This window comes from Panthera pardus, unplaced genomic scaffold, assembly GCF_024362965.1.
Source record: "Panthera pardus isolate Hobbes unplaced genomic scaffold, ASM2436296v1 HiC_scaffold_24, whole genome shotgun sequence".
Classification (NCBI taxonomy): Eukaryota; Metazoa; Chordata; class Mammalia; order Carnivora; family Felidae; genus Panthera; species Panthera pardus.
The window spans coordinates 67,454,244-67,479,501 of NW_026526810.1; the positions used below are offsets into that span (position 1 = coordinate 67,454,244).

Genomic DNA, 25,258 nt, shown 5'->3' on the forward strand with positions numbered 1-25,258 from the left:
GTAATTCTCTCATTCACAGGACAGCAGTACAGCTATCCACTGAAAACATACCATATATTTTGTTAATTATGTCTAGAATTTTAGCTCCAGTTTAAGGAAATATCCAAGGTAACTTAAAAATAATCATCAGGTAATTAAGTTTGGCAATGTGTTTTTATCACATTTGTGATCACTGTTGTTTCTTAAACTCTAGTCTTCCCCCTTTGGGTTCATCTTGCTTCATGTTCAAGTGCTTCATTTAGTAGTTTTTTCAGCAAGGGCTGGGAGGTGGCAAATAATCTTTGTCTGAAAAGATCGCTTTTCCTCTTACTTCTGTATTACAGTCTAGCTGGGGATGGAATTCCAGATTGACATTTATTTATTGACTTCTGGCATCTCTTGTTGCTGATGACAAGTCATCAGTTTGTCTTTCCCTTGTAGGAAACTTTTGGTTTTAGTATCTTTTAAGATTTTCTCTTTGTCCTCAATGTTTTGCTGCTTCATCCTATTTTTGTCTAGGTACAGCTTTAATTTTCAGCTGTGGCACTTGGAGGTATTCTCATCTGAGTCTTCAAGCCTCTCAGTCTATCTTCCAGGTACAGCTACTCCTTCATATTCTTTATCTCTCTGTACTATATTATGGGTGAATTTCTCATTCTCTTACAGTTAATTTCTGTTTTTGACTATGCCCAGTCTAGAGTTTATTCTATCAACTGAATGTATTTCAAAGACAATATTTTTTTCACTTCCAAAGTTATTTTCCCCTCTAGTTATCTCATCTTTTCTTATAGTTTTGGTTTTGTTTTGTAACATCTTGTTCTTTTTTCTGATTCCTTCCTCTTTCTTTTAAATATCATAAACATAGTTATTTTAAAGTCACTTTCAAATTGTTCTGTTATTTTCATTTCATTTAGAATGACTTCAACTGCCAACTATTTTGTTTTATTTTTTGGTTGTATCATATATTGTAGAACTTTGGTGTGTAAATTCTTCTCAAGTGTGAAATTTTAATTTCTTCTCCTCTCACTGCCTTGGCCCCTTCTCCCCACATATAGTTTTACTGTTTCCCCTACCAGCCCCTGAGGCAACCAGGACTTCAGCTGATGGTCTGAAGCTCCTGTCCTGGGTGCCATTCTGGATATTGTGGAGCCAGTCCCAAGCTAGTGGGTGGCTGGCCGCAGGTCTTGGGTGGGAAGCTACGTTTGTTCTTTTTTGCCTCTCTAGGAATGCAGATTCTGATAAATCACTGCCCCAGGGAAAGTTGGTCACAGCTTGTTTGTAGACTTATTGCTTGGGCAGAGAAGCCTTGGTTCCAGGCAGTGAATGTGGCTCTGGTCTCCTACTTTGTCTGGGGTACATGGTTACAGCACAGAATCCAAACTATTCTCTCCAGACCTGTAGCCCAGCACACCAGCAGCTTCCTACCTGCTAATTCTGAGACTCTGTGTATTTCTGACTTTGCAGCTATTCATCTTTTTTTTTTTTTCAAAGTGGCTATTTCTTTTTAATCTCCTCTATTTCGTATGTGGCGGTGCTGAAGGAGCCTCAAAATGTGAATTTACAATGTCAAACTGCACCAATGTTCTATTTTTAAGACTTTTCTTTTTTATCAGTGTAACAATCCAAAAAACCCTACAATGTTCAGTAGTGATACTACTTATCTTTCCCTTTGTTGTTTTCACCAGCAAACAAAGAAAAAGCTGATCATGTTTTACTGACAGATTCTCTTATTTACCTATGCCTGGCTAATTGAAATAAATGGCCCCAAATGATTAGTTTCAATTTTTTTTTTTTTTTTAACAGGGAAAACAAATGGGTTGAGAAGCACCAGCAGTTCAGTGGTTCTGTCTACTATTATCCGCATTAGAACTTAAAACTTCCGTGTTTTTTAAACCTAATCTTAAGCAGAAAGAAATCCAGCTATTTGTGTATGCATCTCAGCTTTTCAGGGATGAAGCTACAAAGTCGAAGTCGTCTAAAAGAGGGGATTCATAATTTTGGAACTATTTTCTTAATCGTCACTGAAGAAAGCTTTAAAATCTTCTTCCAAGTCTTTTATTTCCCCAAAGAAGATTACACATATTTCATTTTTGAAGGCTGCCATATCTAGGACTCCATCTTGATCACCCATGGATGTTGCTGGCCTAACAGTGTTTATTATGCCAGAGTTGAAGAACAAGTGTTTATTATGAATAAGAGCTGAATATAAGTGTGTCACACTTTATACAGCATATATATTCCTGAAAATTTATGTATAACTTGTCTTAGCAAATCATACTGCATTTTCCTTCTGAAGTATAATGTAATTTCAAAGACACATTTTCCTAGAGGAAAAGAAAATATGATCTGGGACACTGTAAGAAAGCGCAGTCCTGGGAGAGTAAACTTAATAGTCAAACACTTAACTGGAAAATAATAGTGATAAAGCAATGAATACCATAATTCAAATGTTATACTGAAAATACAACATCACCCGATCACCCAATGTCAAAAATTATAGTAACTGCCAATAAGTGAAAACAGAATCTAGTTGGAGGAACACTCAGAACTTTGAGACAAAAACATGCATTGGTGATAGCTGCTTGGTGAGTTTTTCTACTTTTTTCTCTCTAATGGGGAAGATTTTAGAGCTAGCCCCTAGGTTCAAATCCTGACTTCTCTTTGTTGTCTATGTGGCTTTGGACAAGTTTCCTTGCCTCTCTGTAACCTCTCTGACACCCAGTTTCTTCAACTGTAAAGTGAGGATAACAATAATTACGTGTTAGAGGTAATATGAATGAAAAAAATTGCTTGGCATATAGTAGGAACTCAGTATGGGGACTATCAGTGTTGTCATCACTAGCTGGCTTTTTCTTTTTTTTCCTGGAAGATAAGAAAAAAGAAGACACAGGGGCGCCTGGGTGGCTCAGTCAGTTGAGTGTCTGACTTTGGCTCAGGTCATGATCTCACGGTTTGTGAGTTCGAGCCCCACGTTGGGCTCACTGCTGTCAGCAGAGCCTAGTTCAGATCCTCTGTCCCCTTCTCTCTGCCCCTCCCTTGTGCACACTTTCTCTCTCAAAAATAAACAAACATTAAAAAAAAGAAAAATGCAAATATAAAACATAGAACGGCACCTCTACCATATCTGACATAAGGATGCTCTGTATTTTCACTCTCTCCTCTGTGTCTGACTGAAATTCAGATTCCATATTAATTTCCCTTAACAGGATGGAAGGCAACACAACAGGAAGGCAAGATTAAAAGAAAATATTAATTGTAACATATTAATACACTTATTTTTTAAACATTTTTTTAAACGTGTATTCATTTTTGAGAGACAGAGAGAGGCAGAGTGTGAGTGGGGGAGGAGCAGAGAGAGAGGGAGTGACAGAATCCGAAGCAGGCTGCAGGCTCCAAGCTGTCAGCATAGAGCCCGACGCGGGACTTGAACTCACGGACCGCGAGATCATGACCTAAGCTGAAGTCGGACACTTAACCAACTGAGCCACCCAGGTTACCCTAACAAATTAATATAATTATTAATTATAACAGCCACCACTACATTCCATAGTACTCCCTATGCACCGTGTTAAATATTTCATACATCATTTTATTCAATCTTTACAACAACCTTATGGAGTAACCGGTATTAATACTGTTTAAGAAAAGGAAGTCAGACTTACAGTGTAACTTATCCACAGATGGTAAGTGACCGACCAGAAATTCACACCCAGATCTGTGCAAGGTCATTTTCTGTTTAGTGTGTATCACACCACACCAGAACAAGGCTTAAGAGACACCACAACATACTCTAGGGACGCCTGGCTGGCTCAGTAGGTTAAGCATCCAACTTTTTCGATTTCAGCTCAGGTCACGATCTCACAGTTCGTGAGATTGAGCCCTGTGTGGGGCTCTGCACTGACAGCGTGGGGCCTGCATGGGATTCTCTCTCCCCCTTTCTGTCTCAGCCCCTCCCCTCCCCTCACTGTCTCTCTCTCAAAATAAATAAACATTAAAAAAAAATAGAAATACCACAACAGGAAAAGAAGTACATACCCTAAGCAATACAGAAAAATGTTGAAATGACATGGTAGCTATATTTTAGGTGCTCATGTTAAATCACTTCTAAATGTATGCTGAATTAAAGAGATAAATCCAAGCAGCTAATTTGAACTTGTCTGTAATGAGTACATGTTAAATAAACTTGACCTTGACATTTTGCATCAAAGCTGAAAAAAGAATTGTCAGTCTCTTAAGAGGACTACCACTAAGTTTTTTTTTTTTTTTTTTTTTTTACAAGTAGGGCATTAGAGTCATTTTCTGAGGAGACAGGAAGGGAAATATCAAGGAAAAGGATGATTTTAAACAAAATCAAATGACCTATAATATCTTCATCATCACAAGGTTTAAACAGTAAGACTTCCTAGAAACTTGTAAAGAACCTACATAATGATTAAGGAAAAACAAATTCCTTAAGTAAAGAGAAACAGCCAAGGTATAAATATCCTAGCTGGCAAAATGGGGAACTTCTTGATAATGTGGGACATGGAAAGTCCTTACAGCCACTTAAATACTGGGTGTTTCATAACATGTTCATAACATGTTTAGGTGTTCTAAATTTTATATTTTAAGATATTCAATGTCTTAAATCATAATAGGTAAGTACAAGTAAAATAGTCTATAGGACGTATTTAAAACTATATTGTATGAAAGGAATAAAATTAAATGTAGGACAGCAGTCCTCAATAGTGTACATTATAGCTTTTAGAATTGTTTAGGAAAATGGTGTGGCAGGTAGAATAATGGCTTCTTGAAGATGCCTACACCCAAATTCCTGGAAACTACGAATGTCACCTTACATGGTGAAAGGGATTTTGCAGATATGATTAAGTTAAGGATATTCAGATGCAATGATTATCCTGAATTATCTGGGTGGAATGAATATAATAATCAGGGTTCTTACAAGACTGAGGCAAGAGTGTATGAGCCAGAGAGAGAGGCTCGAAGATGCTATGCTGGGGACTTTGAAGATGGAAGAAGGGCCATGCCCCACGGAACACAAACAGCCTCTAGAAGGTGGAGTAGGCAAGGAAATCCTTCCCTAGGGCCTCCAGAAGCAACACAGCCCTACTGACCCATTCTAGACTTTTGATTCCCAGAACTGTAAGATAATAAATTCGTGTTGTTTTAAGCCACTAACTTGGTGATCATTTGTTGCAGTATCAGTGGGAAACTAACACAAATGACCAAGAGGGTAAACCTACTGTGGCTAGAAAAATTAAAATACACATGAACTCTGTGGTGAGTATTTGCTTTTAAATGATGCAGGCCTTTAAAAAATAATGATGTATTCTCTTATGCAATTTTAAGTCAAAAGCTTAAAGAAAACACACAAGGAGAATACACTGACCCCATAAAATAATTGTAAAAGTGGTTTTCCTCTCCTTTACCTAGTGTCTAAAAAGTGCTAACATTTGTAGACACCAACTAGCAGTGCAAGCTCTTGGCTTTATCACAGATGTGTGATCCACTCTGACCTTGTGAAACCACCTTTTTCCCCCCACTAACTCTCAACCTCTTATAATGGGAACTGGGAAGATGATCAATAAAATCAACCAACTGTGAAAATAAGGCCCATAGGACAGAGTGAAACACTGATGGAGAGAATAATATATAATAGTATAAATAATCACAAGGAGATTAGCTCTTGTGAAATATTTATATGTGACTCAAGGAATGGTCCTGACTTTGATCCATCATATTCTGTCCTGTTTAATTCTCCTTGTTGCAAAGGGGTATAAAGATGATCCTGACTGGAATGTTCTCAATCAGATTCAATGAGGAACATATTGATCCCACTTGAAAGTTCTTTTCTATGGGGCATAGTAGTATGAGTAATTATGATAATTACTTTTACATTTTCTCAAAATATAAAAAATCAGTTTCTGCTCAGACATCTAAACTCAGAAACACTCTGAATCTTCCTTACTGACATTTTGGCATGGGCCACTAATTTAAATAAAAGCAAATAGTTTCTTTCCCACTAATAGTATCCACTGAGTCTCAAATGCATGTGCACACATGTGTGTGAGCACACATGCACACACACACTGTCACCTCACAGTTTAACCACTCAAATGTTTGTCAGAGGAAATAAATCCCTAAGCCAAGAAAGACTTGTCCTCATTTCCCCCCCCCCCCAAAAAAACATGTGTTTTTACCCCAGTATAATGATATGCTTATTTTCTTGCTTTACTGTCAGTCATATGTTGTAATTGACATGCTTATGCTTTATGTGCTGTCATAGTTAGAAAGTTGTGAAACATATTCTTCCCCTTTCACAGGTATGACCCACTGAATGGCTCATAGAACCTACAGCAGCATCACCTTTGGATGCCATACTCATATAGGGCTGGAACCAAAACCAAACCAACCAACAGTGAAGCCAGGGTCACTCTGCATGCTTGTATACTTGACAATGAGCGAGGGCTACAGACAGGCAGCATGATGGATAAAGGGGAGCCAGAACTTGTAGGCAAGCCACAGGGTTTGTCAAGGGATCTTTGACAGACCAGTCACTTCCATTACTAAGAAAACCATTAGACTGGTCAGAGAGGAGGCTAACTTTCATAAGTAGTAGCTTCCTGTTACACTTCTTTATTCTACGTCTGACTCTTGAGACAGTAGAGCTTTTTGCTCTTCTCCATCAGTGGGAGCCTTTGTTCTGCTGGGTGCTTCCAAGAGTCTATGGCAGGCTCCTTTTATTCTTGACAGCAAACCAACTCTTTAAAATCAAGCCAAAGACATTCAGACTGATGACTGGCCTTTCTTCCCTAGGCAAAATTATCCAGGAATCTCATGTTCGATTATAGAAGTGCTTTAGTGGAATTTCTATACTTACCAGTAATTATAATTTGCATTTTTATAGTATTATTCTCTGGAGAAGAGCCACAATAAGTCAGACTTCCTCTAAGTTCTTCTAATAGTCCTTCTTTAGCAGTCTGCTCATATTTTTCTGTTTGTATATCTGAATGGCTAACCTAACATAATCCCTTTGAGGGAGATCTCCATTTCAAATTGTCTTCAAGTCCTAATAACTGGCCATCTTAAAGTTTATGTGTCTCCACTGCAATAAACTTATTCTGACTTATTCTGTTTTCCTTATTTGTTATGGTGGCCAGAAACTGAGGGGGTGAGGGGTGGTCCATACCCGTGAAGGTTGCCAGATAAAATACAGGACATGCATGCAATATTTGGGACATACTGATCCAAAAAAAGTACCCACTGTTTATCTGAAATTCATATTGAACGAGCATCTTCTATTTTTGTTTCCTAAATCAGGCAACCCTAGTGCTCTTGCTTCTTGCAGAACATCTACTGAATCTAATCTTGGGTAGGCACATTGCAAGCAAAAGGGTGAGAAGCGGGTGGTCTGAAATCTCTAACTTCAGATTTACACCAGTGTCTAAATTTCCGGTAACTGCCTTTGCTAAATCTAGTGATTTAGATTTACTTTAGTGATCAGAAACAAGGCAGAACTTTTTAGAAACTTAGGATATAATGTGGGCTGGGGGGAAAAAGCCATTCCATTTACCTCTTCACTGCAGGTTTGAGAAATGTCAATTTCCTGTATAGTTTTTCCCAGCTACTATGCAGAAGCTCCTCACCTTTATTCCAGGAATGAAATAGGACGATGGCCTTGAGCCTTGAAGATGACATTCTGATCTGCTGTCCACAAGGTGTGTGCTCTGAGGGGTATCCCCAGAAGGAGGGATGAATTTAGCAATCATGAAATGATCATTCTTAGAGTCAGGCCAGTTACTGAATTTCAGCTTCTCTTCACTAAAATTCCACGTTAGTTTTAGTACCTGACATGTCTACTGTACAGCAAGGCAACAACTTTTGAATGCCAGCTGAGGGGAGTTTTTATTGGTCTATGGGAAGCAAGATAAGTAAGAACAATGTGCTAAGGTTTTCCTAAAGGTAAACTGTTCTAGTTTAAGGAGTAGCTCTTTATTTCTGGAGAGTGTGTTCTTTCAATCTTTTCATGTTAAAGTAAACTTTCTTGTATGAAATTATGGTGATACTGGATATGAAGACTCAAAAACTGTCCTTACATAGAAAAGTGACTGGCACTTGTCTTTAAATCTGAAAGTATGGGCATCATGTAGCACACTTTTTAGGTCTGTTTCAGAAATACCACTTCTTGTCTAACGCTGTTAAATAATTTTACATCTGATTCATGTATCCCCCTTTTTGGCTGGAGAAAGAGAATTGGACTCAAAGAAATATTTTAGGCTAACAATATACTGGTGGAAAAGGAATATTTCTATTCTCTTATAAAGTTCAGAAAACATGTTTCAGGTTTTTTCTTTCCTACAGGAGGATCTGAATTATTTGCCCTGATCTCTGGCACAGCATTACTCGCTATTTTAAACATCGTTGTTTTGGTAAGTCAGTAGTCACATATGCACTCTATAAATGTCAGACATAAAATGCAACACATTCAGCATTTGATAAACCATGGCAAACAACTTAGCACTCCAGGCATTTGAAATGTCCATAACATAGCTCAGCTCATTCCCACTTGGAACAAAGAAATTGCTATTTTTTTTTGCTATTCTTTGGGCCAACGTGGAGTAGGAAAGCACAAGAAAATGTCCTTGCTTCTTTCACAAGAAAGGGCTTTTGATAAATATCACAAAAGAAATCATGTAATATTATGAATACACAAATCACAATTTCCAAGGTGTTTTTTTTTTTTTTTTTTTCATAGACCATTCAGACATGTCCTGGTACTTTGCAAAAACCCCATTTGGTTGACCATTTTAAAGTTCATTTTAATCCTCACACCATTCCTTCAAGGTCTCTGTTACTCTTCATGATACAGAAGAGCATAGAGAGGTTGAGTGTAAGTTAAGTGGCTTATAGGAAGTTGCAAAGTTAATGCGTGATGCCACCAAAGACAGGGATAAATGGAGTCTGCTCTATGTCGCTCTATTACTATATCAAGTTGTGTAGATGTGACCTCTGGTTGATTCTGAAAGTAAGAATGGCTCTAATCCACTGCAGGTTATTTAACCATGGGACAGACAAAATATGTTCAGGATCCTTGTCAAGCCAGTAAATGATACCTTGGATTGCACCCTTGGTTTGCCTCAAGATTTTGATGGAGACGCATGATTCAAAAGCATGTAATACATGAAGTCACTCTTGGCTCAGGAAGACTGCCCACAGCCCACCAGCTGATTCACTGTGTGCCTGAGAGTTGCTTACAGGCAAAGAGTGATGAAAAACAAGAAAATCACATCTGTGACCCAGTTTTTCTTTAGTTTTTCTTTAGTTACTAGTCATTTGTAACATCATGCACAGAATTGCATAGAACCTAAGGAAGGAGTCCTTGGTTACTTCAATGTTCTCACTTAAAATAAAAACATCTGCTTTTGATTTACCTCCTGGGAACAAGATGAGGTTGAATGATCCACTCAGAAAATATGAGAAAGCTCATAAATCACCCAACATAATAACTGGCAATGTTGTCCTAAATTGAAACAACAAATACATAAAAGATCCAGATCCAGAAACCTCTCAGGGCTTCTGCTATAATGTCCTGCTCCTAATGGTGCTTGGCCAATGTCGGATGGTTACGTCTGTGAGTCATGTAGCATCATGAACATCTAACTTGTTTGATACAGTAGTTAAAGTGGTAGAATCTCAATAACCAAAACAAATAGAAAACCCTAGCTGGGCTTTCCCAACTGTATAATTTAAATATTGGTACTGTTGTGGTGCCTGCGTGGTTCAGTCAGTTGAGCATCTGACTTTGGCTCAGGTCATGATCTTGTGGTTCGTGGGTTTGAGCCCCGCATCAGGCTTTGTGCTGACAGCTCAGAGCCTGGAGCCTGCTTCAGATTCTATATCTCCTTCTCTCTTTCTGCCCCTCCCCTGCCCGTGCTCTGTCTCTCTCTGTGTCTCAGCAATAAATAAATGTTAGACATTTTTTAAAAAACTATTTGTACTGTTATTTTTATTGATGCAATTTTTTTGTTTCTAGTCTTAGTTTCTTACTCTCTCCAAAAAAGTGTCTATAAGCTGAGTCTCTGATGAAATACCATGCTGTCTAGGAAAATGAGGAGGATGGAGTAATGGAAGACTGGTTGATAAATCTGTGTGTGTACATGATTGATATAATTAACAGTCATTTACAGAGATCTTTCAAACAGAATTTTAAATTCGGTCATAAATACCTTGTTAAATTGGCATGATCTCGTCTTCTACTTAGCTGAATCAATATAAGGAAAAGAAGATGTGCTTATTAAGTGACTTGAAAGTCATGGCCTGCATTGAATGGATGGGGAATGAGGGACAGGCCTTGATGGAGGCACTAACTCCATTCCTTAAGAGCTGTGGATCCGGGTGCTCCTTATAAATCATTTTCCTTGTTTGGGCCAGGGCAGAGGAGAAGTGAAGTTTGTTATTTTGTATTTCTTCAACAGTGACAAAGAAAGCCACTGAAGGAACTCTGACAGGGATTCCTGTTGATTTAAAGAACTATAAGGAACACTTTAGCTCTGTCAAAACAGTGTGTCACTGAACAGCCTGGCTGTCTCCTCTGTTCTGCATCCGGGTGGTGGCATTAAGCAGCAGCAATATGGTGGTTTTAACACAATTTAACTTGGTACATGAATGATAATCTCTAATGTATGCGTGTATGTGTGTGTATCCCCCAGCATATTAAGGCTGAAACAGTGGGCAAAATTACACATTAATCTAGTCTTGAGAAAGAAACAATTCATTGTAATGTGGCGCTGGCTGGAGCATGTGTAGGAGCGCGAGGTTCACATCCCACAGAGCCATTATTCAGTGGCAGAAAATATCCCATCATAGAGAAGAAATATAAGAATTATGGAAAATGTTACAGATTCCCTTGAAGTAGTATATTAATATATTGGGATTAAGAATGACCATACTGGGGCACCTGGGTGGCTCAGTTGGTTAAGTGTCTGACTCTCGGTTTCAGCTCAGGTCATGATCTTATGGTTTCGTGAGTTTGAGCCCCGCGTTGGGCTCTGTGCTGACAATGCAGAACCTGCTTGGGATTCTCTGCCCGCTCATACTGTCTCTCTCTCTCTCTCAAAATAAATGATCTTAAAACAAATTAAAAAAGAAAGAATGACCATATTGATCACTGTTTTTCCCATTAAAACCCCATTAGGAGGTACACATGTGCTCTTTTAAGAAGTTACTTGTTATTCCACCTTACATATGCCCATGCCTAGAGCACTTGCAAGGTGAAATATTCACAACCTTCACCCAGGGATGACCCTGCATTATTTGGAAGAAAAGTACAATGCAAAGTCACACTTCAAACCCTGAGAGTCTATTCCATCCCAGGGGAATCCAGCGTAAAGCCATTAGGTGTTTCCTTTAGCATACCAATCAGCAAGGGAAATGAGGGCAAGCCTGCTATGAAGGAGACATCAGAGACATCTGTGTCCCTGGAATTCTAATAGAGCTCAGAAGTCTGGGCTTGATACCATCATTTGAAGGGCTGTGCGTACGAAAGCAACACTTAAGAAATTTCCTTTGGTGATGATGAAAATATACAGCATTTCAAAATAGGCTGCTTTGTGGAAAAACAATCTGCCACATTCCAAAATCTGAACATAGCCAACATTGGAATGAAACTCTCTAGATTAACTGTTGCAGTAAGAGAGAGCTCATTTCACCCTGCCCCTGTCTGGCTGGCAACTGCTATCCATCCTTTACAATGCAGCTCAGCAATCACCTTGGTGTTATTGAACTGTTTATTATCTATTTACACCTGTTGTCTCCCCAGAACAGTAAGCAAAGTCAGCAAGGTATCTACGTTGTTGTTGGGTCTCTCCAGCTAGCTCAGTGCCTGACAGATAGGTGGTGCTGAGTGAATGCTTGTGAAATCAACGAGGACACATGCGAAACTTGGCTGCAAACAGCATAGGAGGGTCCACTGAAGGAGGAGCCATACAAAACAGGTGAAAGAACAAGAGGTAATTGTGTGGGTTAGCCAAGGCTGTTTGGGTTGAGTTCAAGAAAATGCTAGGACGTGCTTCAGTCTGTACAGAAGCTTGCCTTGAAGAATAAATCATTTTTTTCCAGAAAGTAATTTATAACACTTATTGAAGAAAACAGGTTTGCAAAGAATCTACGTTGTGGTTCTAACACAGAAGTTGTTCAATACCACTACAGATTTCCATAGCCCACAGCATTAGGCATAAGAATAATAGGGTGATAGTAATCGCTACGAAAGGTCGGAGTAAATAAAAGAGCAATGGAGAGCCATGTGGGATTTACGAAGGAAAAGAAAGAAAGCAATACAACAAAGTTCCCAATGGGACCTTGACTTAATATGACATTCCCACTGTCTACACTGATACTACTATTTGGGAGCAGACCACGTTTCATTGAAATGAATTAGCTGAAAGGAAGTCTCTCCTCTGGAATCCAAAGGTCTACACATATGATTAACACCTTGGAGGCATCTTTGAAGTGCAAATGTGTTACCACACACATAACAGTGTATCATCTCTGCCTACGATAAACAGAGAGAGAGACAAAAAAATCTAGCATCTCAGAAATGAACCCGAGGTTCACTTTCAGGGCCCCTTTCATTCATGACGCCATGTCATATTTTAGTAGAAAGACTGGCTTCATGCCTCTGCCTTCGGTCTGGTTAAATCTAGGTTTCTTGGTAGCTTAGGGATCCAGCAACTAAATGAACGGCTTTGTATCTTTGAAAGGTGACCAACCTTTAATGAATTAAATGAGAGGTAGAGTGGAAGTTAGGAATGACCAAGCCTGGAGGACTTGGTTCCAGCTTCCAGGTCTTCCTACTATCCAGGGAAGAGAAGATGGCTGCCAAGATGCTGACAGAGGCAAGAGAAGAAACCAATGCTTCCCCTCTTCACACCTGCTTACAGCATCCTGCCCTCTTTCCGTTTATGATGGCCTTCACTCAGCCCTACAGACTATACATGTGTCTCCTGGGTTCTGTAACCAGCATCAGAAGATCAAAGCTTCCCAGTCCGTCCTCTGGAGATGGAATATCATGTTTGCAGGAGAGAGTTTCAACCATGTCAAAGAATCCGTCTCTGTGTAACTGATTTTCCCCGAGGGAAAGGGAAAAACATGGCCATGTGGGGTATATACCATCAGTAACTACAGAGAAGAACTGCATGGAATTGTAGATATTTAAAATGATGATCCTGTCTGAACTGGTATTAAAGAACGTGCGGTTCAGTGGGAGTCAGGCGGACTTGCTTCCAGTACTGGGACCTCAGTAACGTGATTCAAAATCACTGGTCCTCAGCTTTCCCAATGACAGGGTTAGGCCAGATGCAGAGTACCTGAGAGGTCCAGGGAGTGGCCAGAGCTCCATCATCTTTCCCAGCCACCAAAATAGTTCATCTCTTTATTATGTTGAAACATGAATAATAGCAGATGAACAAAACCGAAATCAAAAGCAACCAAAGAGCAAGGTGGTTTTAAAGATCCCTGATAACTCCATCATTCTTAGGACCAAGAGGGGGGAAAAAAAAAAGCTTAAGACTTCCTATCTTAATTGCATACCAACGATAAGACAAGGAAAAGAGTTAAAAGTCTATAATCTCTGGCCCTCTCCCCTTATCTCCCTTTGTTAAAACCTAGGGATGTGCTGGCTAATTATTTTCTCCAAATTCCTACCTAACTTCAAGGGCACCATTCATAGAAAAGAAAATGTCACTGTGTCCCCTGGGGTATGGCACTCAGTGGCCCTGGGGAAGATAAATTTAGAGTGGAGAGGGCCTGTGTTTGAATCTCACCTCTGCCACTTACTAGCTATATGACCCCTGGCAAGCTATTTGATGATCTCTCTGATCCTATTTCCTTCTCTGTAAAGCAGAGATAATAAATTCGATTTCCAAAAGCTACTGTAAAAGGCTAAATGAGATAACATATGTAAACAATCTGGTGTAGGGCAGCATACCAACGCTGATATTAGTTCTTTAAAATCACAAAATCTGTGACATTTCACAGTTCTGATAACAACCGGTTCTAGGATGTGTGACCCATACGGTGAGGACAGACCAAAGGATACTGTGGAATTGAAACAGATTTCATCTGCTGAAGATAGGGTAGGTATCCCCAAAGTTAAAGGGGTCAGAATGTTGTGACCCAAGAACTATGCGCTTTTTAAGTCTGAACTGTGGTAAGTGGCAGAAAGGAAGACTAATTGGTATGCTAATTAACTAGGGTATGTTGGTACGGCTGTTACCAAGGACAAGCAACAAGAAGACGAGGTGCACGCGTGAAGGATCTATGTGCTGCCAACAAATTACATGTGCTTAACTCAAACTTTTTTGTCTTCCTTAGGAATCTAAGACCCGTCAATATTTAACTGTGCCAAGTCTTTTATTTGACTTGTAATTAAGAAGTGATTAATCTACACAATAAAGCTGTAACTTAAGCATTATTGATTCTCTAAATATTAAAACTGAAGTGGACTGTAGAGATCTAATCCAACCTCCACAAGTCACACCAGCGAAAAGTGAGGTCTAAAGAAGACAAGACACCAGTGAAAAGTGAGGTCGACGGTCTCAAAAGGCAGAGCCAGTTCTGGCACTTGGTCTCATTCACTTAGTCTTCTTCTTACTACAGGAAATCAATCTGCGGCTTTATCCAACACACAACAACTTAACATTGGATATATGGATTCCTGTCTCAACTCTACAGACTTTGGGATCCACAGGGCACTGGAAGACCTCTGAAGGGCTGAGCCAATGACTGACAGAAGCGGCTGAGTGGGACTGTGTTGGAAGGTCTGAGGACATTCAAGAAGGTAATGAAGGGCTTACAGAAAGGCTGTTAGGGATCTGCCAGTCTGGAATATGGGTGGTGAAACTGGGGTCCATTAAGGAACCAAACGATTTTCTATATCTAGGACAGAGCACAGTGACCAGCACATAGTACAGCACATAGCACGTACTTAGTGCTTACTTGTTGTATAATTGGATGATGAACCAGGAATGGATGAATGAATGAATGAATGCATGCCTGCATGAAAGGAACTGTATTGAGAGAAGAAATGAGAGCCTCAGAGAGGCAACAGAGAGGAGGGACCACCTAGTGAGAGGAGGCAGAGAAGAGCTACCAAAGTTCCCCTCAACCTTAGCAGGAAGGACGAGACGCGTTTCTCTCGCAAGGACAGTGGAGGGAGCACGGCTGTGGCCCTCCTGCTTCCGACTCACATTTCCCTTCTGAGGAAATGTGGTAGTTCCCATGGCACCGCTTCTGCTTCTGGCCACTCTGCTCTCAGGACGGAACGAGCAGAAGTGGAATGCGTGAGGGGAGTCTATCTCCAAGGGCAACAGAAATGTCAAACCCATAATGTCACATTATTTTCAGAGGAGACTCTGCGTAAGTGCTATCCAGGCATCTACTGACCATACGGACACCGATGGAAAAATTCTTCCTAGTAGGAACTTGACATCAAGAAACCAATCTGATTCTAGGATAGCAGAGAAAATCCTACCCAGTGAAGAATGAGGGAAAGCTGGGATTTCCCAGTCAATTCTCTAGTCACTGAAAAACTCAGTCATCTGTGGCCATGAACCCAGGGCGCTCTCATCTGCCACATCTGTTAAAGCTGGGCTTTGCAGGTGGGATTCACGTGAAGAGTACTGGTGGCCCAGACATGAGAGCAGTATCTCATTCTATTTTCTAAACAGTAAGAGGTCAGCGTCACATGTTGTCTTTCAACATCCACATCTCACAGTTTTTACTTCTGTACACAGGATGGGGCCGCTTTGAAGAAAATAGGCACTACTCATCACCTCTGATATTTTTCTAGGACTAAATGGAAAAGCTATAATAGAATACTGCATCAACGCCTAAGGAAGACCTTTCTAGGTTCTTATGACGTAAGCAACTCACTGTGTGAGATCTGCCCCCACGACATCTAGCAGACCAAGGGCAGAATGGCAGTATGCACACATTAGGTGTGTGGGCAGACTAATGGGTTCTGTGCCGTGTTCATATGAAAGATATGTACAGCCCGAGGAGGAGACGTAGTGTCTATGACGTGACCTTCATTTGACATTTGATTAAGATAAAGTTGGGGCACAAAAAACTTTTTTCTTCAAAACCCGGAGAACAGGTCAGTGAAGAGAGCAATGATATAAACTTCCTTCCTCAGCTCACAGAGTGACTGGCAAGGCTTTTTGAGAATATTTTTAGCACAGTTTCAATTCCCTAAAAAGCAATGCCACCTAAAAGAAATGTGTTAAGCACCCTCTAAATGTTTCTCATTAAGTTGCCAACACTGGTACTCACCCCTTAAGGCTGGCTTACAGTGCTCAGCCTAACTCCCCTTTGTGTGACATTCGAGGAATAAACGTGAGACTAGCTGCTATTTGAAAGAAAGAGATTATATGTGTCAGAATCTACATGTTAATATTTGGAGAATATCTTGAGACATAATAGGAAAAAACAGCCTAGAAAATGGCGCTCTGCAATGAATTTATAGAAATGGTAGTCAAGAAACCCAAACTGAAAGGTTTTCCTAATGAGGGGACAGGTTTGTTCTTATAGCATAACTAATCTTAGCTAAGTGGCTAATTCTTCCCAAAAGACCAGATTTGGTTAAGAATGAAAACATTCCACTGTGTCTAGACTTAGCATACAATGAACTCCCTAGACTGGTTTTTCATGCTGTCCAGCTCTGAGTATCCTGATTCTTTTTTTGCCTTTATGTTGCTGACACCTACCTTTTCATGTGAAAGCGAGTCTGAGGAAACGGGGTGGCCAAAGCCGTATGAATGTCCACTCACCTCCCATGAGTTTGGACTGGCAGTTAATAAATTCGGGCTTCCTGTCCGTGAGGTACCTCTGGCAGGTATGGTGGAGGATCTGGAAGAAGGTGCATTTTTCTGAAGCTGTGCTGGCCACCCACTGGTCAAATGCATTTTCAAACAACAGATCAAATTCTGCAGAATCCTGGAAAAGACAGTGAAATAAGTGCCGATCTCAACCTAGAAAAACTGCGGCTTCCAGCTTACCCCTGACAAAAGGCTCACAAAAGCTGAAACACCTTTCGAAACTTTGGTCTTAATCACAAGGCTCATCTTTATTCGCACCCAGGTGCATGGAAAGAAAGTTCACCTTTCTCTGTTTATCAAGCAAACCCCAGATCTTGCAGTATTTATAGATGTCCCTAGGAAGCTACGCTCACAGAAGCCCCAACAGCTTACTACACATTGACCTGGCACAATTTAGACTAGATACTGCCTTCCCGATGACCTGGAAAAGGTCACGTTCTTGGCAGTGAAACCCATGAATCTTGCCCCTAACCTTTGGTAAGGAAAAGATTCTCCCTTATTATTTTAGCATATAGTGACAATTTACATTTTATTTCTCCTCATTACCGAGGTTTTATACAGTGAGTATGTGTGAACAAAAGGGAAGGTACTTAAATAAACAGCTCTACCTTAAAATGTTTCTCGTATTAAATCCAATAGAATCCTAATACATAATTTGTAAGGTGCCATCTATTTATTTGCTCGCTCGGCTAATAAATCTCATCACTGGTGATATAACGAAATACGTGAAGCCTTGATGAACATGCGTTTTTCGTATTGGTAACCATGGACATGATATCTGAACTCTGCTCTTTGCACTTGGCTGATAAACCTACTACAGGAGCCAGCACTTCTTCAGCGTGCATCCCCTTACGTTTCTGCATCACACATGATGAAAAGACTTAGAGTTCCCCATAAGGGCATAGAAATAAGAAAGTCTTAGCCATGTAACTGAAACAGAGAAATAACTTCGCTAAAGAGGACTCAGACGACCACCACCACTGCCAAGGTCAGCGAGGGAGTCATCGTGTGAAGAGAACACCTTCGCTCAACACCAGACATTCACTCACCCGATTAGGATCGATGCCATTAACCTGGCGAAGCTGCTCAAGCATCCACTGTGACCTCCGCACGAATGACGTGGAGCCTTCAAACTGTTTGACCTTCGTGATGGACGCCTGTGTGGGTTTCTTGTTTGTCACTGCCAAGAGAAACCACTCAGATTAGTGGGTGTGCAGGTTGGTTGGTTTTCATCTTAGATTTACATGTGCACACACACAAAAACACACAGAATATGAATACATGTGCCTTTTATTTTCTGAGAGAGAGAGAGAGAGAGAGAGAAAGTGAGGGGGGAGAGGGGCAGAGGGGGAGAGAGAGAATCTCAAGCAGGCTCCTTGCTCAGCGCGGAGCCCGATGTGTGGCCTGATCCCACGACCCTGGGTTCATGACCTGAGCTGACATCAAAAGTCAGACACGCAACTGACAGCTACCCAAGAGCCCCTGAATACATATGCCTCTGATGAGGGGTGAACTCAAAAGAAACAGAAGTGCTAGTCTCCACTCTCAAGCGATTGCAGAATAATTATAATTTTAAGGGCTGCTTCATTTCTGTCTTCATTCATTCAAACTGAACACGCCTCAATCAGGTAACACCGGGCACTTCTAATGGAGGCTACAAGAACATGGTGACCAACTGCACGGAAAGAAGCATACAGGGTTGACAGGTGTCAGGGAAAGGTCACTAGGAAAGGCTGGATTTTAAAGGAAGTGGATGTTACTGGCTCCCCTAGTGAACCGCAATGTATATACCTAGCGTGGTATTTGAATGTAAACATACCGGGCTTCCATGGTAAGAGAGGGAATATTTAAAACATTATTTGGCTTTAAAATATTGTCCAGTTTGAATCTAGCTTGCATCTCTTTATGCCTGCGTTTGGCATTCACATACCCGCCTGCCCCACATTCCTGAGGCTTCCACACCTGCAGGACCGAGACAGTTCCTCCTTCCAGCCTTAGTCAGTTCTTCCTTTGCCCCTTCCATGCCAAGGATGGACAGCGTCACCTCTCAGATGGAGGTCAAGCACCGGCCGCTAGACCAGCTTACCCTGGATATTTCCACATCTGCTGGATATTTCCACATCTGGATATTTCCACATCTGCTTATTTCGTGACTTAGAGCCTCAAAGGTGGAGACGTAATTGAGTGTTATAAAAGGGCTTAATGTAAAAGCTCCTCCCGAGGCCTGGCTGTACGAGTTGTAAAATTTAACAGAAACGATGGTAGTAAGGGAACTAGGAGAAGTGGAAAGTACTACTTGTCATGAATGCAATCCTAGGACGACTGTGCAGCAGTGGCACATTCTTTCTTTGTTTCAAACAGCCCTGCAGATCCTGTATTTCTATATAAGCCTGCGGATGGTCATTGGATGGCAAAAAGAATCCTTGAGGGATGAAGGACAGCAGGCATCTACTGTGGTCACGGTTCCTGGTAAGAAGGACCCTCCTTCACGCACGCTAGAGTTCAGGGCAGTTGCAGTATCTGCGGGCATTAAAGCAGGAACCCAGGGACCAAGAGGGGAATGAAATGTGGGCATCTTGCCTTTACGTTTGGCAAGAACTGCATGGTTCCAGGACTAAAGACCTGTTTTTATGACCTCGGTACAATCTTTCCCCTTTGCTCCAAACCAGGATTTAGCAAACACTTAAAAAACAATTTCAAATAATGCTTAGGTTTATTACCCATTATTTCAGTTATATTTGGCTAAAAGCTTCTGAACATTTCATACCAATTACGTTTACTTTCATGGTTAAAAAGTCATCATCCCCTTAACACCCGCGATCAGAGGAAATTTTACAGTCTTCTGTTCACACACAGTCTGCCTGGCTTACAGCTCCACGAATAAGTCTGTTAAGTCCTCTTAAGAATAATCATTCCCCGAACTAAATCCAGGCAATAGTATCAGTCTGCCCAGGGCTCTGTCTATCCGTTTATTTTGTGTGCCTCCTATGGGATCTAATAGGTCTCTCTGATAGCCATGCCCTGCTCTTCAGTTTTCATGTTAGAGGAAACAAGACACCTGGAATACATGCAGGTCCTAAAATGTGCTTAAAAGATTAAAGAATACGTTTCAATAACAGGAAAACACGGGTTCCTGTATTAGACACACACCCCTAAACACACAAAGAGGATTTCCTCCTTTGTTTATGTAAATCACACGACATTTAGGCATCCTGGGAAACATGAGGGTTTCCCTTCTAACTTTAAAGTTGTTATGAACTCCTATTTTTACTTCTGGTCCATTTATTTCCAAGTGGTTTACAGCATTATAAAAACTCAAACACAATGCAGGGTCCCTGTAATTACTGGCATGTTGAGGGTTGACATTTTAGAAAAAGCAAGTTCCATTGGAAGTCTGTCACTGAAATGAGAAGGGCAGGAACCCCACCCACATGACAAATGCCCCACAGAACCGCTAACAGAGATCCCGCCTACAGAGCGATCATTCTTCATGGAGGCAGTTACAACTCCAACCACTGCTGCCTTGTTCTCCCTATTAGCTTATTCTTTGCCCAGTTCTTGGAATCTTGGTAGTTTTCCTGGGCACTGAGCCCGGTTTAGTTTAATTTTTGTTTATTGTTATTATCTCCAACATCCCAGTTTCTATTTTGAAGCAGGTGCCTTAAAATTATATTATTATATACACATTATGTGGAGTTAAATAAAGACTTTCCCCTTCGGAAATCAAAACAACTGCACAAAGACACCACTGCCAGACTTTCTGAGTTCTGTGTTTGATGGAGCCATGTTTAACCCTTTCATTGCTTTGGTGTTTTCAGGGTCCATAGCTGGTAAAACAAATATGCTGGTCAAATTCTGGAAGTCTGGTGAAAAAAAGTCATCTATCTTCTCCTTCCAAAGGACAACTGATTGATAGCACACCCTGGATCAGTAATATCGGAGTGCTCTATGGCCAACTACCCCAATAAAGTAGACTCTGCATTCATTATTTCGAAGAACTTTAAAGGGCAGATAACCAGGGCACTTCTATCATGCCTGCAACATTCATGGGGAAAAGGAAAACATATTGGCATTTCAAGAGGTAGGGTGAAGGGTGCCTGGGTGGCTCAATCGGTTAAGCATCTGACTTCAGCTCAGGTCATGATCTCAGGGTTCCTGAGTTTGAGCCCGGCGTCGGGCTCCGTGCTGACAGCTCAGAGCCTGGAGCCTGCTTCGGATTCTGTGTCTCCCTCTCTCTCTGCCCCTCCCCCACTTGTGCTCTGTCTCTGTCTCTCAAAAATAAATAAAACATTGAAAAAAAAAATTAAAGGGGTAGGGTGAGCATCACACTCCCAGGTAAGACCACCCAGAATCACCCTGGCCCTCTACTCCAATGTGCACCAGAATCATCTGGCAGTTTTTACAACAAATAACACCAAACCACGTGAATCAGAATCTCTGGAGGTGTGGCCTGGCACCCACATTTTCAATCTCCTCAGGTGATTCTGAGGTACTGTGACTGTTGAGGCCACTGTGGTGTATGAACTCATTTCACAAATATTTATGGAACATGTATCAAGATGGGAGGCACAGAAATAAGTTTGGTGGGCAATTCAAAGATTGAATAAGATACGGTTCTGAGTCAAGAATTTGGGCAGTGGGAGGATTGTTAAAAATGATGCAAAAACAGTGCTAACGCATAACCAGAGTCACCTGAGGTGTTGCGGAGGGAGGGGGCTTTAAGGACCAAGGCAGAGCTGGGGGAGGTCAAGCAGGCTTCATGAAGCTGCCAATATTCCAGGTAATAGACCATTAGCCCTCACCTGGACTTCTATGATTTCTCCCAAACTGGTTCCTCTGGCCAGATTGGCCATTCAAACTTAAAATATGGAAGACTGAGCCATCTTTTAAAATCTCCTCAGTGGCGTCCCAAAACATTCTGAATAAAACTCGAGGCCCTCACCGTGTCCTGCAAGGCCCTAGATGATCTGGCCCTTGAGTACCTCCCTGTTCTTATTTCCTTCCACTCTCCTTTCTGTCCACTAGGCTCCAGCCATCTTTTGCTCCTGGGGAACTACAACCCCTTTCTACCCTTTGCAAATGCTGTTCCCTTCATAGAAATGCTCCGTCCTTTTTTTTTTTTTTTTTAAATGGTTGTCTCTTGTTTGCCATTTGGATTTCAGCTTACATGTCAACTCCATAGAGAAAACTTGTGTGATCGTTGATCTGTGTAGGCTCCCTTGCCATGTTATTTCTGTCCCTGAACTCTGTTTACTGCAAAACAGATTCATTTTGAACCTGGATAAAATACTCAAAATTTGCCTCTCTGGCATATTTGTAAAGCATAAAAACCAGACTGCTATGATGCCCATCTGGTCCTAAAACATGTAAGCGGTGGATACATCCCCACATGGATCTTTGTGGTTTGTGAGGTAGGATCCTATGAATTGACATAATCACACGTGACATTTTTCCCAGCAATTAAAATTTCTAAAACTCTTTTTTAAATACAGCCTCTGGTTTTTTCTCTTGTGCTTGACAACAGCTCTGTGACAGAGGCAGGGTTACTGTATTATCACCCATTGTATTTATAGACAAGGAAACTGAGGCATGGAAAGCACTGACTTGCCAAAGTAATACTGTTAATCAATGGGAAGACTGCAACTTGCACAATAAGCTTAGGGTCCGCTGCTCTTTCCACTGTAGACTTTTGCTGCAATGTCAAATGCCACATTTTATTGCATGTGGGATGCTCATTAAGTTAAGGACTAACCGGATTTTTTGTTCTAATAAGGATACTACTGTTGTGATTTTGACAGTATTCTGAACTGTTATTTCCTTAACATCTCCCTTTAGATAAACGGCTTTTTCCTTGAATAAGTTAATGAGAAACAAAATACATGAAAGCCGTAAATAGGTACACAGCTCTGCCTATGTTAAATAGAAAATAATGTAAAAAATACAATTAAAACATAAATGCTATTAATTTCAACTTAGAGAGTTGTCACGGGAAGGTCTGGCATTTGAGGTCCACTCTAAGGTAAAATGGTGATTAGCGAGTGTAGACAGGTGTTAAAGACAATCAAAACATAGATGTTCCCCACGCTTTGGAGTTATCCAGGCCTAATGCTGCTTTTTCACTCCCTCCCACTCCTGTCACCCACTGCTTTCTACTGGTGACAGAGGAAAATAGAAGCATAGGGCCAACCAAACTCAAGTCCTTCTGCTACCAGCTCAGATAAAAAGAATGTGGTTCTCATGGGGGCACATCTCTTCATTAGCCTTCACGTAAACTTCATTTACATCTCAGCTGTAGTTAAGAAGCAGTGATAGGGATGCTTGGGTGGCTCAGTCAGTTAAGCGTCCAACTCTGGCTCAGGTCATGATCTCACAGTTCATGGGTTCAAGCCCTGCATTTGTGCTGACAGCTTGGAGCCTGAAACCTGCTTTGGATTCTATGTCTCCCTCTCTCTCTGCCCCTCCCCTGCTTGTGCTTGGTCTCACTCTCTCAAAAATAAACATTATAAAAAAACAAAACTAAACTAAAAAACACCAGTGATAGAAACTATTATGCCTGTAATATCATTACCATCACCACTCAAGTGGTGAAATCTCTGTCTCTCATGAGCTAACTGGCTGAAAAAAGGTCTTTTAGAGAATGGCCCTTCCATGAAAGATGGTACAAATATAAAATAAGACGCTTAGCTACAGTCAGAGAGTAAAAACCACCCAGCCTTGCTTCTGCCCAATCAGAAATTTCTATTTATTTGCCAATAGCAAAGCACTTTCTTAGATAAAATCTGGTCTTAGGGTTAAGTCAGGAATTGGTGGAGGTAGGGACAAAGACTGATGAGGAAAGGAAAGACAGAATTGCAAGTTACTTGCTTTTTATGCAAAACAGCAGACGATGCACGGTCTGCCAGTGATTAAGAGGCTGATCCTTCATTTCAAGGTCCAATGGTTGAAAGACTTTCTAAGGAGTTACATCTTTCCCTTACAATCTCGTTATTCATACCGCATAACTTCTCAGTCAGTCCAAACAGGAAAGTCAATTTTGTTTTTAAGATACAAAATATCTAGCTTCAGTCTTAAAACATTAATTTAAAGGAAACAAATAATCATCATATCAACAAAATTATTACTTGTCACCTCTAGATCCGCTACCATTTCATGTTCATAGGTGGTTTTTCCTAACATGTGCACAAACATTTCTTATACACATTAAACTCAAACTGAATCACCTTATAATTTTACGTGGTCATTTCTATGAAAAAGAAGACGCTGAAGATAAATCTTTCTACAATATAGTTTGATATTGAGGCTAGGTAGCTAAACTGCAGAGTTTACCATAACGAGGTGCCTAAAATACCTTAGTTTCATCATGCTGCCTCCTACCATGACTTTACCATTAAGTGAAGGTCAGTGCTTTGTGGTATGCCTTAGCTCTCTGCTCTGCTGTGGTCTAATGGCCAGACATTTTGATTTCAACAAAACCGTTGATGAGAAACAATTTCGAGTAAGGAATAAAAGGGATATCCACATAGAATCTTAGCAGGGCTGCTCTTTGTCAGAGGTGGCTGACATGAAAGGGGGGAAAAAAAGGAGACAGAAATCCTGTGAAATGTGGTTCAGGAAGTAAAAGCAAGATTGAGCACACCTTCTGGAGGCTGATGTGGTAAAGAAACGGGCTAACAGACTGAGGTGAGAAATGATTATTTGGAACTAGTTTCCTTAATGCTCTCCCAATACTCTAATGTCTGATGATTCGAGGTGGATTTTGCAGTATCTGTGGGCAAATAAGTATCAGGTCTGAGGCTGCATCAGCAACTTTATCTGGTGAGACAGCTGAGTGTTTACAAAGCTTAGGAGCGAGAATATGAAGATTGTTACCTCAAATGTTTTCAGAACAGGGGAACATCATCGCTGCTACAGTTAGGGGGAAATGGAGCATGGCGCGTTCCACACAGGGTTGATCGTTGGCTTCCCAAGTATTTCTCAAAGCGTGTTATCATTTGGGACGTAGTAAATGTTCAGAATCAACAGGCTCTGACCAGACCAACTCCTGAAATGGCCAAGTTTGTCTTTGGGGCCCTATCCCTCTCCTCCCTATCCCAGGTCCTTGGGGCTCTCTGGCCAGATTCCTGATAGGATCCAAACAGGCCTGAGAAGGTCTTTGTGAATCTGCATGTTTTTAGGAGACACTTTTAATCCGAGTGACAAATGCAACAAAAACAGTGGCATTCAGTCTTCAGCACCAAGCCCTGGGAAAGCACGGAGGGATGGATGGTTTTTAACAGTCCTGCTCCACTAACCCTAAAGGGGAGGGGAGGGGAAGGGAGAATCAGTACACTGAGCTTTGAGGTTTGTTCTTAAAGGCAGACTTCCTTAGTCTCTAGTAGCGATAATCACAAAGAAAGAAGTTTTCC

The 25,258-nt window shown here is 41.0% G+C and overlaps 1 protein-coding gene across 3 annotated transcripts in view; it reads right to left on the reverse strand.

The window, feature by feature from the left end:
* The window catches only part of STXBP6 (syntaxin binding protein 6), a 248,187-nt gene that overhangs the window by 34,741 nt on the left and 188,188 nt on the right, over positions 1-25,258 (reverse strand). For all 3 annotated transcript variants that reach the window (XM_053889310.1, XM_053889311.1, XM_053889312.1), the window contains exons 3-4: positions 17,903-18,033; positions 16,806-16,971 (exon numbers count right to left, since the gene is read on the reverse strand). In XM_053889310.1, the coding sequence (XP_053745285.1) occupies positions 16,806-16,971; positions 17,903-18,033 (297 nt within the window). The remainder of the gene's footprint in view (positions 1-16,805; positions 16,972-17,902; positions 18,034-25,258) is intronic.